Source organism: Toxotes jaculatrix, chromosome 2 (genome assembly GCF_017976425.1).
Source record: "Toxotes jaculatrix isolate fToxJac2 chromosome 2, fToxJac2.pri, whole genome shotgun sequence".
Taxonomy (NCBI): domain Eukaryota; kingdom Metazoa; phylum Chordata; class Actinopteri; family Toxotidae; genus Toxotes; species Toxotes jaculatrix.
In genome coordinates, this window is record NC_054395.1 from 10,919,591 (window position 1) to 10,938,073 (window position 18,483).

Consider the following 18,483-nt stretch of genomic DNA (forward strand, 5'->3'; position numbering starts at 1 on the left):
ACACACACACACACACACACACACACACACACACACACACACACACACACAAAGCACAGAATCACACACAACACAGTGCAGCTGATGTGTTCACTGTGGCTTAATGTTACAACTGGACTCCAGTGAAAGCAATTAGGCACAATGTATGTTTAACTGGCACAGGGGGAGGTGGGGAGGAGAGGGGAAAGACTCCAGTGTGTGAGAGAGACAACAGTAGCAGAGAGGTGGAGGTGGTGGTGGTGGTGGTGGATGGTGAGGTAGGTAAAAAAAAGGCAAACAGCGAACAGATCATGTTTGCACTGCACCAAGAGCTGTGAACGAATGATCGCAGCCTTTTGGGGACTGCATTTGGAGTGAACCTACACATGAATTCATTTGCAAACATGTTTTATACATTATATGCTGATACATGTTGTTTATCAGTGTATTAGTGTCTAGTGTGCTACAAACAACTGTTTGTGAAATATAATTACGCAGCATTTGTTTATGCTCTCCTTAGAGCGTGATGTAATTCTAGACCTGTCAGACCTACTTTATATCATTATAAGCAATTATCTGCTTGTTTTCAACCACTCTTTCTTATCTGACACATTTACTGTGTGTGTGTGTGTGTGTGTGTGTGTCACAGTCATAGTCCACATTTGAGGACAAATTCAGGAATACACACCAGTTGACTGGTGACGGCTTGTCTAATTGAGGAAAAAATTGGTTTCCCCAGTGTGTGTGTGTGCCTCTGCTTGGACAGCACACACACGCACACATGCACACACACACACACACTACAAACAGGGACTGCGGCTGGCCACCAGAGATGCTTCTGCAAGCTCAATTAGGCTGAAAATTGAGTGGTTCAGTGGTGCAGCCAACAGACAGAATGTGAAATGGATCTGGTTGAGTTGATCAAGGAAGGAGCATGGTCACCGCCCAAATGAAAGACACTAATTACTGCATGGCGTAGAATACACGCATGCACACGTGCTCAGACATTAACTGAAAAGTAAGTGGAGAAAAGCCTGAACTGCCCAGTTAACGAAAATGAAATTCAGGATTCAGTGGGTTGTAGGTTAAAGTACTTGCCATTGAGTTGGAGGACGTTTCTGGAGGACAGGCTTCCTCCTCTGAAGCCACTGGTGACTTCGCGAGGTGTGATGATGTGAGAGTGAGACGGCATCACGTCTGCTGCCCTCCTCCTGCTAGGATCTACTGGGCACCCTGTAGAAGAGAGATATTTTCCATCTCATTATATTCACAACGTGAAGTAAGTCATATGAAACTCACATGATTTTAAGTCATTCATAAACTCACACTCATTCATTTTTGATAACATGCACAAGATTCAGCTGTTCGGTCATTGTCAGACCAGCTCGGTACATGACGACCTGCACCACCTACAGGCCAGGAAAGTAATAGCTGCTGCAACTATAACACTTGTGTCACCGACTGGCAAACAGAGTTATGGTGGTAAGAGTTTTATAGTTGCTCTTTTGTTTGTGTAGTTTTGCAGGTTTGCATTTGTAGCACCTGTTGGTGAAAGTAAAAATCGATAATAAATGAGAAATCACTGCACCACACTAACTCACAGTGGATAATAGCTGCTCAAGGAGAAATGTTCCTGTAAGCCATCAAATGTCAGCTCTTAAAAATTTTTATCATTTTTTCCCTGTAATAAATATCTAAGAACCAAGCATGCCATTAAACTTTGCCAACTCGTCAGACAAGCAAGTCTGAATGTTAATTTTCTGAAATGAAAAGTCCGATGGAGAATAAAGGCGATTTAAGCTGTTAACAGATCTGAAAATGATTTAACAGCCAAGTTTACACTCTAAATATTTTGCAACAAAGACAAAACTTTTAGCCTCTGCATTTCATCCACCCATGTTTTTTTTTTTCTCTTTCTGAGAAGTAAAATCTGCTTCCCCATCCAAATTATCCAGGAGGACAGTCTCGAAGGACAGAGGAGGACACACATAAACAGCGGCCATAAAAAAGGAAAATGCCCATTGCCTGCAGGTGAAGAAAAAACATGCAGAACTTATCCTGCTTCTAATTGTTCCACATTAGACTGTGGAGGTTGAGAACTGCAGGTTTACAGTTGCTGGGATTGAGGCTCTGCAGCTGGATATTACATGGGTGTGATTTCAGGTGCGTTGGTGTGAACTTGTTAAAACGTGGAAAGGTACCTCACCTGACTGAGGAAGTTCCCTGACAGCAGTTTCAATGAGGAACGTTGCCCTTGCTTGTTGTTTCGAACACACATTATGTCTGAGGTGTGCCTATCTCTGTATCATGATCAGGATCATTAATCAGTTATGAAAGTTATCTCTGTAATCTCTGTATTCTGACTCCTGTAATGTGATCCCTTTTATTTAAACACCAAATCTGTGTAACTCCAGCATGGCTCGAGACTTGGGTGTTTTCCATCTTGTGAAATAACAAACCAAACCAAGGTCTGAACAGACAGATCAGGCCAAAATAAAAAAAAAAATCTGTTTTAGGCCAAAGTTGCCTTTGGAGTCACATGTGAAACCACACATTTTCATTGTACTCACTGCCAAAGTGAACACAGTCCAACCCTTAAACCATGGCTGAGAACACTCGAGGCAGGATCAATAGATGGAGACAGACCTACAGCGGTTAATTAGTGGCCTGAAATTGCCAAAGAGGTCTAGACACAGAAAGCTGGCAACGTGATGAGTGTCATGGTGATGGATGGTTAGTGCTGGTCTTCGTCTGGTTTGGCTGAGCGCTCTGTGTCAGAGATGCAATTAGATATTTCAACATAAAGCTGTTAAATATCACCAGCTACCATTATTTCTGAAGGTGAGGGACGAGTAACTCTTTACAGATCCTACTTTTAAAGATTTTTTTTTTAAAAATAAAGTCTTTAATTGTCCTTCACAGTCTTGCTCCTGTCGTTACAGAGTCTTTGTGTGATTGATTGAACAGCACAGTTGACAGTTTGGGGTCATGCTGCAAAAAACCTGCCTCTTTACAACCAGACGTGCCTACAGCTTCAACCTTATTTGTCTCCCCCGTTGTTCCTGTGCCTAAATGGCAAAATCATCAGTTTTCCGTATTTTCAAAGGTAAGTGGATAAGTAAGCACTCCAGGGTGCACTTGTACTAAGACAGTGAGTGATGGCTGATAGGTCGATAATAGGTTTTCTTCTAACATTAATTCATCCTGTGTGGAGCACCTACAGTAGCTGTGGGAAAGGCTTGCTTAAACCTTCGAGCAGTGCTTTACACACGAAACCCGCCTGGTGATGGAAATGTGACAAATAATTGCTCATGGTGTCACAACCACTACACCAGCCTGCAGCCATGTGCCATCTTCATGACAGCATTTTCAAATACCACAGGTCAAAAGTGTTACGTGCAATTTACAGGTATACTCAGGCCACCACTTGAAATCTGTTAGATACAATTTACAACAGTTGACTGAAGAAGTGATTAAAACTAAAGTTTACGGCTCTTTAAATTACAGTGCACTTTGACACAGTGCTCCCATTATTCCCGTCACTTTCCAGCCCTTAGAACATCACAGTGTACCCAACCGAGGTGTTTAATTGTAGCGTAAGAAGTTTTAGCACTTTGTGAGAGGCTATGGGATACCTCATTCAGGATGCTTTCATTTGAAATGTAGCGAGTGCAGCAATTAAGTGGCTTTACCGACACCTCACTGAGCTTGTAGGAATTTTAGAAGGGGAGCCAAAAGTACCCTCCAAATCCTTTAGAGGCAAACTCCTTCATCAACAAACTGATAATGGGCGTCAGCTAAATGAGTAATGGGGAGCTGGCGTTGCCATGCAAACAGACACAGACAGCGCAGTTCTGCAGATTAATGGGTGAGGTGTCTGCCGTCCCAATGCATTCCCCTCATCATCCATCACCCTTCCCTGGCCACGCAACTCAGCCGAATGTATTTGTTTGAGTTATATTTCCCAAATATTACTGTGAAGACATTACTTCTGCTGTCGCATAAACATCTCCAATCAATAACAAAGCCATAGAGATCTCATTCCCAGCGCCTCATTATGGCCCTTTCAGCCTGCTTTCTTTTGTGTCGAGAAATGCTTTGATGATGGATAGAATTATACAATAAGCCTGAAAAGACGTGATAAGATGAACACCCAGTGCTACGCGGCCACAATAAAACAAATGGACTGATGATGAACCCAATTATGACCCTCTGATTTAATCATTCAATCACTGTAATTAATCGCCTATCAGTGGAGCCATCGTTAGGCTCATCAGATAATACCTACTTTAGTGCTAATCCAGGTTGACGTGCATGTCTTGCTCTTGGTCACATTATCCGTCCCTAACTGCTGAATCACACTGGCATATTGTTAAGACAGAGCTGATGATCCTCATCACTGAAGTGTAAGCTAATCCTCCAGGTTTGTGTTGCAGACACAAAGCCCAGCCCAGCGTTTGCTGCTCTCTGTTGTCTATGTGGAGAAGAATAATTGTGAAGAAAGTGCCAGGGGCTGAACTCTATCAAATTTATCGACTACCTCTCGTTGTTGCATGACAATAACCCTACTCGGCACTACCCCACCTGCCCCGCCCTCTTTGCTCTGCTGGCAGTTCTTGAGGTTAAGGCCACAACAAACCACTGATTTACTGGCCCCAGAACAAATGGGAGCAAGCACCAAGGGGATTTTAAAGTAGTCTGCAATATTCGATTTCTTCTGCCTCCCCGTTCCAGGCCACTGACCTTTCAGAATAAGCAGATTCTCTCTCACCTTAGGGCTAAAAGCAAGGCTGATAAAGTCTGGCCTTAATACACCGACGGCAGGAGCGTTTAATGAGTGAGACATACGTATGTGCCACCTTAGGGAAGTCACCTAGCTAAACTAATTGTAAGGTAAATTTCACTGATATTTGGTTCCACCTGTGGCAGCTTTAGGCAGGATTCTCTATACTCTCTTTTGCTGCAACAGTCAGTCTCTCTAGGGCTTATCAGGCTGCTGCAGATGAGGAGCACTGTGAGGTCTGGAGAACGTTCTAATCTGTCTTCTCTACAGTGCTAAAGCAGATACATGCTTTCTGTTTGCCTGTGTGTGTGTGTGTGTGTGTGTGTGTGTGTGTGTGTGTGTGTGTGTGTGTGTTTGTGAGAGAGTGTGCATGTGCTCAGACAAAGAAAAAGGGACAGCAAGAGAAAGTGAGAGTGAGAGAGAAAGGATAAAAACACAACACAGTCAGCAAAATGATTTAATATCAATAGGTTTTCCCTTCTGTCACATATGGGGACCTTTTTACTGTTGGCAAATATTACCAACATGTTTCCAAATTGGAAATTAAAAGTACTCACTGTTTTAATTTCTGGCAGTGTAGCTAGAATTACCTTTTTATCAAGCTAAACTCAAGCGATTTGTGTATGAGATAGAATTGGACCATCAAAACCTATTAAATAAAGTGCTGTAGCCCTCGCTCAGATACAAATTTGGGTCCAACCATGTAGAAACAAGTAATTTAAAGTAATTACCAGTGAAAACAGGTACCAATGTTTGCATTATTATCAATATTTTATATTAATGGATCAAACAAATATGTGTAATGTGAAAGTGGTCGCTCATGGTAACAAACTCAGAGAGAATTAACACCCAACTCAGTTCCTCTCAGCTCTACGAAGCTTTATATCCTGTTTTTGTTGTTTTGTTTTTCTAACCCACAACTTCTGCTCTCATCAACCCTGCTTGCAGCCATTGGAAGCAACTGTTTTCACTGACCAAGGTTGTCGGGAATAATGTAGGTTACCTGCCCAGCACCAAACAGCAGGCAGATGAAAACAGTGTCCAGCTGGGGAGGAGAGTGATGCATCTAGCAGATCAGAATTTGGAGTGGAGACCAAAACTGAGCTAAAAGAAGAACGAATACTATGAGATGGCCAGAGACTGGCCAAATCCAAATGAATGGATGTGTGAAAAAGGCACTGGATAAACTAACTTGATAAAATGACAATATGTAGAACATTTTGTTTCGCTAGGATAGAACACATTTTACACAGGCTCATTAAATTTTAAAGATTTATCCTCTAGGGATCATGAATATCTGTATCAAATATTATGATAATTTTGATTGTAAATGTCAATATACAGAAACCTATTCTGGATAAAAGATCTGGACAAAAACACTGACCAACATTGCCATCGTCTGATCCCACCACAGGTAGTGGTTTCTTAACTCCTTCTACAGCCTCGCAACTTCAGATCTTTGAGAATAACTTTTTATTTCTTGCTTCTTCTCTTCTTCTTATTTCATCAATACTTTCCTTTCTATCCATCTGTCATCTATCTATGTTTCATTCCCTTGTCTGTTTGTCTTAGAGAGACAATATACTCTACATTAATCAATGTTAACAAGGCATCAATCAATCCACAGTATTGGTCTTTAGTAAAGCTTTGGGCTTTACATCATAATGACAGTATGGACTACAAAAATGATTCATTGTTTGCTGTTTTCTATCTTTAGGAACAACATTAAACATCTCTCTTTAATGTATCTCTTTTCCCACTTCCATCTTCATTTTCACCTCAGACTCCATGTGGATTTAGCAGATGAAATCAATAAAGCATCATAACTTTCCTCTGGATTCACCAGTCGACGGGTTTCATAGCACGAGCAGGCGGTCGTCATGGTTTGTACACTCCTCATCTGCCCCAGTTCTCTGTGTGGGAGCGTTGTTTTGCCTCCTCAAGACCTCATATCACAGCCAAACCAAACACCCTAATGTTCCAGCCACGATTTCACAACTCTCTATTATTCTGATTAAGCCACTTCCTTTTTTCCTTTACAACGCTATTAATAAAAGCTGCTTTACAGAATGATTGAATGGGCCTGACAGCATATATCATTACCATTAAATTAATTACTTGTCAATCCCACCTTGTGATAATTAAAAAGGATACCATTTGGTGTTTCACTCTTTTACATTTGGAAATGACAGACTGCCACTCACTTTTTCCAATAAAGCCTAATTCTGATGAATTCCCAATGGGGCGGAGTAAAGACATGATTAATAGCATGCATGACTGAAATGCATAAAATTAGAAAAGAGAGATAGTATTATGTAGTCAGGACAGCATTGCTTGTGAATTACAATGGCATAGGTAGTTAATATATAACTAAGCTAATATAATTTTCTTAGGGCTCACATAGCAAAATACATTTCCAAAGCACAACTACTTCCAGTACAAAACAGAGTCAGTCTCTGCCACTGTGAGTTTCACCCTACAACAGAAATACTGTTGTTATTTTATTATTTATCAGTTAGTTAATTTTAATCAGTTAGTCAATGGAACTCGACACTACCTGCATAAGTCATGTCAAATTAAAACCGTAGCAGGAATGTGAGTCATAGGAAGGCTTTTAATGTGAAAAAACCTATGCAGGAAGAGTTGAGTTTCATTTAATGGTAGCTTAACAGCAATAAAAATAAATAAATAAATACAAGTATCAAAGTATTTCTGTTGGGAAGAGAAATTCAGAACAGCACTGAATGTTACATGATTCTGTACTGATATTTATGACAGCTGAAAAAATGTACCATATGCTTAATTTATCAAAGCGGCAGTTAAACATAGAGGGAGTTTTGAAATTTCATTAACAGTAAGCAGCACCAAGAACCGATTTAAACAGGAGCAGATCACAAAACAGAAAGGCTTTTAACTGAAATAGATAATATATACTTACATATCAGGTTATATTAGAAATAAAAGCCTGTCTATTACATTAGCATTACACTGTATGTTTCAGATAAAGCTCGCAGTTGGGTTATTCGAGAATTTGTGGCACACAAACAAGTCAGCACTGCCATACGATAATGGATAATGTACGACTAATAATAAATCAGCACAACAATCCAAATTGACAAAATCCTCAGAACCAGAAGAAAGCGTTAGCTCCTCTTTCTGACGTTTCTGTCACACTCTGCATCATCGACCACTTTCAAAGAGCCTTCATTCACCTCTCGAGCTCAAAACCAGAAGCTGTATCTGCACCAGTCCAAACTGTGGCCACTGTGCATTTTTGATTCCATTCAGTGTGATACAAAGGTAGTAGAAAAGCCATATAATCATACTATTAAACCTGAAATTCAAAAAAAAAAACAAACGGGAGCTACATGGTTCTCATATCATATTGGTGATATAGTCCAACTGTCCGCCTCTCATTTCTGCTATCCTGCCTCATCACACAACCTGTCCACGATCTGTTACACCTGCCTGTCTTTAAGTCTGTGTGTATGCATGATTGCATGCCTTCTTGGCTCGTGTGAGTGATTTGATATCCACACATGCTTGTGCGTCTCTGTGTGTGTCCTTCCCATCAAATCTCTGTCAAAGTCTTCATACAGCGTCCCCCAATCCCCACCCCGCAGTAAGCATTAATGTGCGAGCGTCACATCCTCTACCACCCACCAAATGAGAGCACTGATTCACTTCGGCTTGATGACAGTCGCAGAAAAAACACAGTGGATACAGGGGAGGTGAGAGCAGAAAACAAAAAGACAGACAGAGGGTGGAAGAGAGAGTGTGTGAAAGAAGGGTAAGAGGTAAACGGATGAATGGGAGAAAACAGGAAGACGTGATAAAGAGAGAAGCGTGAGTGTGAGAAAGGCAGCGACAGATGGAAGCAGAAACAAAGAAAAGTGCTTGCGAGTCCTCCCTCCCCAAATTAATTCTGTCGGCCAGGGCGCCTGATGGATATCTGAGCCTTGATTGGAATTTACATGCCAGGCACAACCCTCCCCCCTTCCATACCCAGCACACCCAATAACCCACTGCGCTCTCAACCTGCTTCGAGTGATAAGCGCAATGAGAAAGTGCTGGCATATTTAGCCCCAACAATGGCACTCCGCAGAGTTTCTGAGGCCCAGAGAATGATGCATTGTTTATGAGAGGGAGTATCGTTTCAACAGTTGATTAATGGCGAAGAAGCTATCGTCAGCTGCCATCACGCCGCGGGGGCACACCAGGCCCAAATTGGATGAGAGGAAGGGAAGAGGAAAGGTGCTCAGTTGCTAGACGGAGTGGAACTATCACATCAAGATATTTCACTTTGGCTCTGTGTTTGCTTTGCAAGGCTGCACACCTCCAGAAAATGGGAACTTTCGACAGCAGCAGCAGCAGCCCTGGGAATTCACTGTCATTTCCCAACTCTACACATCAATAAAAGTAAACAGACGACATTATTTCATAATCTGAGGCTCCAAATGGAATATGACCTGAATATAAAACATCTGTAAATATTTCAGAGGCAGAAGAAGATTTGAGTGATCCTGGTAACTGGATGACTGGATCTTCTATAGAAAGCTAAAACAAATACAACCTCTTGTTTTTCTGGCTTTAAAAACATTTAGCTTTATGTTTTGGGAACACAATTACCCAACAGCCCTCATCTCTGTGCATTCACTCTAAACTCTATTCTGTGCCCTCGTGGGGGCAGTACTAGATTTATTCTCTGTCTGATAAATTCTTGCGAAATACTTCATTCAACAGCAACAAGTACAGAAACCATACAGCATCTTATGCTCATTCATTAGTTGCCTAGTTCTGTGTTAAGGAGAACAATATCAAAACTTTCTGTCTGTTCTGTATAACAATTAACAATCAGGCATTTTTGAAGAAGAGCCTAAATATGTTGATCATGGAAGTTTATTCTTGGCCTTGAGATCAGTGCGTGTGACAAAATATCAACTATTGGCCTGTCATGACACCTGAGCAAGTTTCATTTGTTGGTGAAGACCATGAGATGCATTTGAAAGTGCTGAACATTTTGTTACACCTGAGGATGTTGTTATTAGATATTCATGGCCACCAGAGGATAACTCTTTGCATTTTCCATTAAAGAATTGACTAGAATTGATACTCAATGTTGATGTAATGTTGGTTAAGCAAAGTACGGCAACTATTTGGGGTCAAAAGATTCTTGGCGTACTTACCAATGTTGCCCGTGCGTATGTGCAACCGGCCCCTGACAACGGTGTGGACCGTCATGGGCCCGGAGGCTGAGTGTCGACCCAAGTCTGCACTCGTCAGTGGGGTGTCCTCTCCCACGTAATCAGTGGTCAGCACCTCCACCTCTTGAAGGGCCTGTACTCCTGGTCTACCCTGACGCAACATATACTGGGGATGCAAAAAAAGGGTATAAGATGCATTTACTCACACGGATGCACATAAATACAAATGTTCCGATCAAGACAAGGAGGAAAATAATAAAACAGACTAGCAAGAAAATTAAAGCACATCAACGGCTCAGGAACTGTTGGAGTTCGTGTTATTTCTAAATGGATGAGGTCAAGTTCAAAACAGCTCTGCCCAGTTGTAAATTACTGCTTTGATTCTTACTCATTAAATGCTTTAGAAATTTCATGACAACAAAGTTGGAAAACAAATCAATTCCACCCGAAGGCTGGCATGAGAGTTGAAAATAGCAGAGCTGAAAAGACCAAAATTAAAAAAGCCTTTAATGTGTGGTTTGTTTTTTCTTCAGAGGTTAAAATAGGAGGAAAAGTTGCTGAGTACTCTGTGATCAAATCAACAGACTGCTCAGGGAGCAACACTAAATAGTACTGGGGTTGTTCAAAACAGAGGGAGTTGCACTCTGGTGCAAAGACTTTAAACTCCTATGTGCTTTTCCTGTTCACAAAAAACATGTATTCTGTTTAAACAGCCACAGTGTTTGAATATCTCGAAAACTAAGATCATTTCTGCTCCTTTTAGACATATTACAATTTTATGAAATGTCTGTTTTTTGTTTTTGAGAACACCTTGCTTATACAATGAGTTGTGATTGTTTGACACTCTATTGTCAGCAGAGGTGTTCTCTGAAACGCCAGGTTCACTCTGCTAAATGTGGTAAAGCAGCAAACACTGCTGGAATCCAATCACTGCATTGTGATAAAGGCGTGCCATGATCTGACAATGCATGTGTAAACAGAACATGTTTTTTTCTTTTTTTAATGCTTAACTCTGGGGTTGGAGTTTACATTGTAATACTACAGCTAATAATCACAGCTTCTCACTTTCATCTGAACACATTTGAAACATAAGTTGACCTCATGCATTATACCTTGAGCTCAATGGCAGTAGATCCTATGAGGAGCAATGAGTCGCTGTCCCAGATGTCAATGTGCATGGTGTGAAGGGCCAGGTAGCGAAGGAACCAGCGTTTCTCTCCTGGTTTCAGGAACCCATCATCTACTCTGAACTGCACCTGCAGACCTGGAGAGCCTGGACACGGGGAGAGGAGACTTCAGACTATTCAAAAATAGGAACTATATATAAAAGCTGTCATGAATCACACACTGTTAACCTAATATGGATAAGAACACCTTGAACATCTGGAATATAGATTTACAGCTGCAAAAGATGTCACTGTCCAAATATTAATGGACTGCACTGAGCAATAAAAAAAGCCTGTGAAGGCTTAATTGATGGCTTCCTGTTTACAACCTTTCTTGTAAAAGAACATCATTTTTACAGTCAGTGTTTCCCACCAAAACACACTGTGTGTATCCTTGAGGCTGAAAGAAACTGTTGAAAACATTACCTTCAAGATTAAACTTTAACAACGCAGAGTTTTCAAGACTTGTATTGTTTATATCCATCTTTTTTTAGCTAGCTGTGTTTGTCTTCCTTGCCTTAGCTATCTGTCAGAGATATAGCATTAGACTGTTGACAGGAATGTGTAAAAATCTATTTCTTCACACAATAAAACATGCACAACCTGGATCTGATCACTATTTTAATCTTTTCTTTCATCCAGATAGGTTTAAATTTGGAGGAAGTAATAATATCTGTAACCAACTGTCAACCTTGTGGACAGATCTAAAGTGGTACAGCAGCCATCTACAGTAAGTCATTTGGTCTGATGATTGCGCTGCATGGGAGTACAATAACCAGGGAGTATGAGGCCATTTTACAGAATCAGGAGCACCCTAGGGTTCCCATAATTCAAGATGATAATGGTTCCTAACACACTGCCAAAAAACCTCAAGAGTGATTTCACGAACAGCGGGATAAAGTCATGACTTTAATCAACAGATTCACAATCAACACTTCTGGACCTTTAAGAGGAGTAAATTTCTCTCTTCATCACTCAGAGGAAAAAGGCTTTCCTTCTCTGAGAAATTACTATACACACAGTTTGACAGCTGGAGTTGTTCTGAGGACAACGGGCGGCAGAAAATCTCATGAGATACTTGGCGTTGGTAGCTATTTATTTTGTCCACTCCTGCAAGGTCGCACGCAGGGACGCACACACACCAGCCATTTTCACTGTAATTAAATCAGTTTAAAGTAAAAGCCCAGATTCAATTGGAGAATGTGAAAGGAGTGCCCTGTGATTGTCTGATGACGGCTCTGCAGCGTACCGACTTGAAATCTGAGTCATTCTCTAACTTGAAGCAGTTCAAATGAAACTGACCCTATCAGTGATCCAACTCAGCTGGTGAGTGGGTACACCAAACCTGCAGTGGTGTGTTAATGTTAACGTGTGTGTGTATTAAAGGTGTGAGTGTGGGTTTGCGTGCCAACTCGACTCCCAGAATTCTTCCCCCACAGCATTTCAAACTGTGTATCAGAGCCCCCCAGACCGTCTCTATTCCCATAAGCTGAATGTGTGGAGAAGCAGTCGGCTGCACAGAAGCGGAGTCATGGCGACCTTTGGTGACAACCCCGCAGTGAAAGCTCCTCTGACATGAACTGGAGGAAAATCTTCACACGCATACATTTAGTAGCTCTCCTGGAGCTTTCAACCATATCAGATAGAGATAGAGGATGCCCTCTTGTCATAGAATTGTAGATGTTCAAATTTTCATCCATGCAAAATCTAAACTCAAAGATCCTTTAGTAGCTTTTTAGAGCATCTCATGGTCATCACCAGTGAATGGAACAAGCTCAGGTGTCATTAGTCTTTCTCGGGTCGTCCACTGACTCCTGGTGACTGATGATGACTGACTTTGACCCTATACCAGTTGATGTTCTGGACTGGTTTTGGTCTGGTGTTCACAGACAGCTGATGTTTGATGACGACTTAAGAGATGCAGTTGAAAGTTCTGAAAAGCTAGTAAGTGGATCTCTGAGCTTGAATTATTTAGTGGCATACAGTTATCTAAGTGCGGAAAGAAATTTACAGACCCAAAACTTAATTTCAAGTTTGAATTTATCAGACAATGTAATGCAGTAATGTTCTGTTTTCTTCTTTACAAGGTAGAAAAGCCTCTGAAACTGCATTTAGGCCACCAGGAGACACTAAAACTCTGCAGTGAAAGACAAAATGAAATTCATCTGGGTGGGTTGCAGCTCCTTAAGTGTAGGTTAAAGCTGAGGTAGGCTACAGTGAAGGTTTCACAGACTGCTGAAAAAAATCCACCCACGCTGGAATGTTTTTTTTTCTGATCAGATATCTGAAATGAAATTGTTTTAAAAAGGGACATAAACATAGTGACTAGGGGAGCCTGCGTTTTATATAAAGGAGACAACAGTGACAATAATATTAGATTTTTACCAAAAGACCATTACAGATCTTTTTTTTGACAGCCTTCAAGAAACAGACACGGGGAGGGAGACAAAGACCAAAGCAGTCTTGATATTTATGTGCTGCTTCAGAACTCTTTTTCCTTTAACCTTACTCCTTCACCTCCCCCTCTTCCTCCCCTTCTCCCCAACCACCCGCCAACTCTCTCCACTTGGACCATTAATTCTCCCTGCATGCTCTGGGTTTGTGTGCGGTGGACGGGTGGCAAAGAGAGCACAGAGGGAGAGCGTATGTTGTGTGTGTGTGTGTATGTGTGTGTGCGTGTGTGTGCGTGTGTGTTCACAAACAGGGAAGATGACAGATCAGGACCAGGGGTTGTACAGGGTTGTGTGTTTGTGAGCAGCTAGCCCCCCCCACACACACACATCCCACCCCCCCACACCTCCCAAAACCTGAATGGCCTGCCTCATGTGTACACAGCAGGCCAGGCAGGCAGAAAATCCTGCCGGGCATCAACAACTCTCAACAACGCTGCGAAGCCTGCAGGCTAAGAAAACAACGAGGATGCACAGAGTGTACAGACAGATGTAGAGACTGATGCAAACCAGAGCAGCAGGAAACTGACCTTTTGTTCAAAGAGAAAAAAAACACATTCTGGTCACTTAGGGTTCCTCTCGGTAATATCAGGGATATGATGCACTTTGTCAGATATGATGCACTCTCTGATGGTTTTCTACAGAAACACTGAAAATACATTTTCAGACACACATTTCCATTTTGCGTTATCTAAAGCAAGTGGCCCACATATTTTGATTGACAAGGTATATCTTATACCTCGTCTGATCAGATAATGCTTATATGTGTTGTTCTGTAATGTTTGTAGTTACAAACAATGTATCCTGTCATTTAATTTGGAGGATATCCTGTCACATGGATATGTGTTGTGCGAGTGTTGTGGATTTGCCAATAATTTTTATTTTTATTTTTTTAATATTAGACAGACATGTTTATTCTTGATCTTGTTGGCAGTTCAATGAGCTGGTGAAGGACATTTCACTGATCTACAGCTTTTTAGCTTTCCATAGAATCACAGCCACAGGCTTGGTTTCTGTATCAAATCTGGTTCTCCAGTACCTGGAGGAAAACATATTATTTATTTATGCAGAGTTGCATCCTTGCGAGTTGAATAATTTTAGATGCTTTAATTTGAGAGGCTTCCTGACACCAATTATAAAATGTACAGAACCGCGAGAAGGAAGAAAATAACATAAAGAAATGGAGTTCCTGTTAAGTTCTGAGTCTGAGCTGTCGCACATACCCAACACAATAACACAACACACGTGCATGTTCGGTGCGTACATTGCTAGCAAGCTATACCTAATGCATGTTCAACTGCCACATTGTTTGTAGCACAAAAATTGGCTTTTGTGTTTAATCTGAATTCACCTTAAAAGATGCAACACAAGTCCCAGACATGTCAATCAACCACAGTCTGAACAGGCGCACACAGTCTTCAGAAGAGCTCTAATCAGGAAGCAAATGCAAACAGGTACTGTATGTGGGTGGACCCAGGCTGTGTAGGCCACATACAGGATTCCCATGCCTGACACGTAACCATGAATAACACACTTCACATATTGATCTGTTGTCCCACTGCTGGTTTTCAAATTCCAAAAATTCTCTCTTGTTGTGTCCTCAAAATACACATTATTCCAAAGGAAACAGATTGCAAAGTCCATTGCTCCCTGATGAATTCTTGTACCTGTTATTACCAACAGTTTAAACATTTTAAGAGCTTGCACATAATAGTAAAAATGTTATACCATTTTTGGTGGGTAATAAATTATAGAAGTTGGAAATGCATGCAATATTCAGAACTTTCTTCCTCCCATAAAAGCTGCTGTTGGCAAATTTGGATGTTTGGGACTCCAACTTGAAGATTTCTGAATAACAGCTCAGCCCATTTCCTGCCTGTAAAACAGACCCAGCAAGAAATGAATCTGAAAACAGATCAGATCTGTTCATCTCTTGCAGCCACGTTGTGACATAAATTCTAATATCTAAACTGTAGCTAAAAAAAACCCCCAAAAAACTAACTTGATTGTTAGACTGAAACTAATTTTCAGAGTCCTAATGAGCAAATGAAGAGACATGAAAGCATTGTCCACCCAAAGCCTAAAAGGGGTTTAGGAATTCAGTGGTCTTCTGGGGAACTTCCACTGAGCAGGACACAGAATCACAACGCTGAATAACTGCAGCAGCTTTGAAGTTCAAAGTCAGATTCCATATTCTCTATCAACCTCTGTCTCTCACCCTCACCCTCACCCACACCCTCACCAACACACACACACACACACACTCCTGCTGAATGACGAGAGAGCAGTCAGTGGATCATTGATCTTGTACAATACTTGAATCATTCATATGGTTATTAATCATTTAAACCACAGCCAGCGTTCAGTGTTTTACACTGACATTAATTTGTCCAATTAGGGAATATAAGATCACTACAAATGTGTTATTGGAAAAGGGAAATTAAATGATCTCCCTCAGTCATTGTCTGAAAGATATAGTAGATTTCTCACTGTGTAATAACTGTAATTTTGCAACTGCAATTTCTTTTCAATGGTGCTACAAATTAAGCAAAAGTAGTTATGAATTTGATTTAAAATGGTTGATAACTTTATGATAAAAAGTCCAGGTCCTAGAATAGGATAAGTCAAAACTTTGACCTACATTTCCATTCATAGAGCCATGTGGCTAAAAATCTTTCACCGTGCACAAACTCACCATCTTGTTCATCATTTCATCTTTGGCAAGACCTAATAATGTTACCTGAACATTTTGTAAATTACTTTTTAGTAATAAAAAGAAGCACGGAGAAAGAGAAGATTTGTTTAGTAAATTAAGATGTTTTGTCAATCTGTAAGAAGACTGAAAAGGTAGTCAAGTCCAACCAGCACAATGACACCAAGATACGGTATAAAGGCGTCCTTTTAAAGGAATCCACCAACAGAGGCTGGTCGTCACAACCGCTGAAGCGAAGCATGACCCCATCAAAATAAATGCAAGAGATTCAACAGTTCAGCTTTTGGTTGAAGCTCACTGTTTTAGACAGGACTCGACAGGACAATCGTTTTCACAGACGGAGACATGACAACAAGACTGAATAAACAGTGGAGGACATGACAGAGGAAAACACAACCTGAAATGAAAATAAATAAATAAATAAATAACTAAACAAAACACGACGGCCTATTTTATATTTTCTCAAGGCCACATTGAATACCAACAGCTTGTCTCAGCAATGAAGCATGGAGGCAGCAGCAGACAGAAGTGCCTCAGGGTAGGAAGGCGCACAACCACTAAACAAGACTAGGTCAAAACCTTGTATATGACTGGGCCACCCTTCATCTGTTTCTCTCCTACGTTATGTGCTCACACACACACACACACACACATATAAAACTATTGTTATTGTAGCACAGGAAGAGCTAGAAAGACAGCAAAATGTCAGTAATGTCAGTTATACAGTATTTAGCTAAAGTTTGCCTACACTGTGACCAGTGGTCATATGAGACCAAGTAAGGCTGCAGTGACAAAGTTGCATCTGTTGCTCATGAATCTAAAGCACTAGTATTTATAGGAGTATTTGTAGGAGGAAGATTGTGTTATTTTGTCTTTCAGAAACCTAGTTTCACTTTAAATGTTGTCAAAAGCATCGCTGTGATGTCTTTCCAGTGACAGGAATTTTTATCTGACTAGTTGTTTAATCACAAGTGCTGCCTGGCTGTTCTGTCTGTTGTCTTTCCTAATTTAGCAAGTAACAGCATAGAAACAAGAAGTAACACATAAATTCAGTTTTCATTCATTATTTCCCTTTTGCTTTCTTGCTGTCTTGTAAACATCAGTAGCATTAAACCAAATTACCTTGTCTCCAATAAAATCTGAAACAGAGAATCTCCAGTTGTTTTTGTGTAAAAGTGTGTTTAGCCTTTGTTTGTAATCAGATACCTTTAAACTTGTAACTTAGGGAGCAATTACAACCAAAATGAAGATCATTTCCAAATGTTCATAAACCTTTTTCATATCTGCTTTTAATGGTATGGTTACAGAGCAAAATTTCTACTGGATCCAGTTTAGCTAATAAAAGTTTTCAGAAGCAATTTCGTGACAAACTCAAATAACATTTAGAGAAAGGGTAGCTCTTATTTGTTTGTAAATGGTATTCAAGTTATTTTTTTTGCGCTTCATCAAGCAAAGTTACTAAAGACAGATGAGGTTTTGAAAGAAAAAGAAACAATTAGTACTAAGAAAAGCAGTGAATGAACTTAATTAGTGTTTAAGTCTTCAAATAAGATGTTCAGCAGTTGTCAGGAAGAAAGTGGAAAGGGTCTTAGCCTGAGAATATACGGAGGGATCTCTCTGAACGTAGGAGGGCTTTATGGAATTGCACACAGGATGATAGAGACTGGAGAGAGACGCAGAGACAGACAGAGAAATATTGACGGACTTAGACTGAAGTGTGTGTCTGGGGAATGGAGAATATGGGTAGGCGTAGGAACGGGAGGGGGGGGGGGGGGGCGTTGTTTGTGTGTTCAATATCACGCTATGTCAGAAGCTGTAATATCTCTTCCATTTCATTAGTTGCTACATGAATAGACTTGACATCAATCAGCGCCCGCTCAGCTGATTGAAAGAGAAGTGCCTCAGCATCAGAGAACATCGTGGAGCACAGAGGAACGAGCTTGGAGTTTGTAGGCACTGATTCTACAATGTTAACCTGGAGAGCAGTCATATCAATCACAGCCCGACTTATATCCAGAATCTGCAACATGATATACGATTCAAACACTGTTTGTAATACAGACTTACAAACAAGGGTGCGTGGGTATTTACCAAAGCATACAATATGTTTTTATGTGGATAAATGCATCTTCCCACCTTCTGACAGGCACATGAATGCACCAAACAGCATGTATCTGTCAGTTCATGT

The 18,483-nt window shown here is 40.8% G+C and overlaps 1 protein-coding gene across 1 annotated transcript in view; it reads right to left on the reverse strand.

The window, feature by feature from the left end:
* nphp4 (nephronophthisis 4) overlaps positions 1 to 18,483 on the reverse strand; it is a 162,026-nt gene that overhangs the window by 25,028 nt on the left and 118,515 nt on the right. The window contains exons 17-19 of the mRNA XM_041066153.1: positions 11,079 to 11,239; positions 9,949 to 10,132; positions 1,078 to 1,212 (exon numbers count right to left, since the gene is read on the reverse strand). Coding sequence (XP_040922087.1) covers positions 1,078 to 1,212; positions 9,949 to 10,132; positions 11,079 to 11,239 — 480 coding nt within the window. The remainder of the gene's footprint in view (positions 1 to 1,077; positions 1,213 to 9,948; positions 10,133 to 11,078; positions 11,240 to 18,483) is intronic.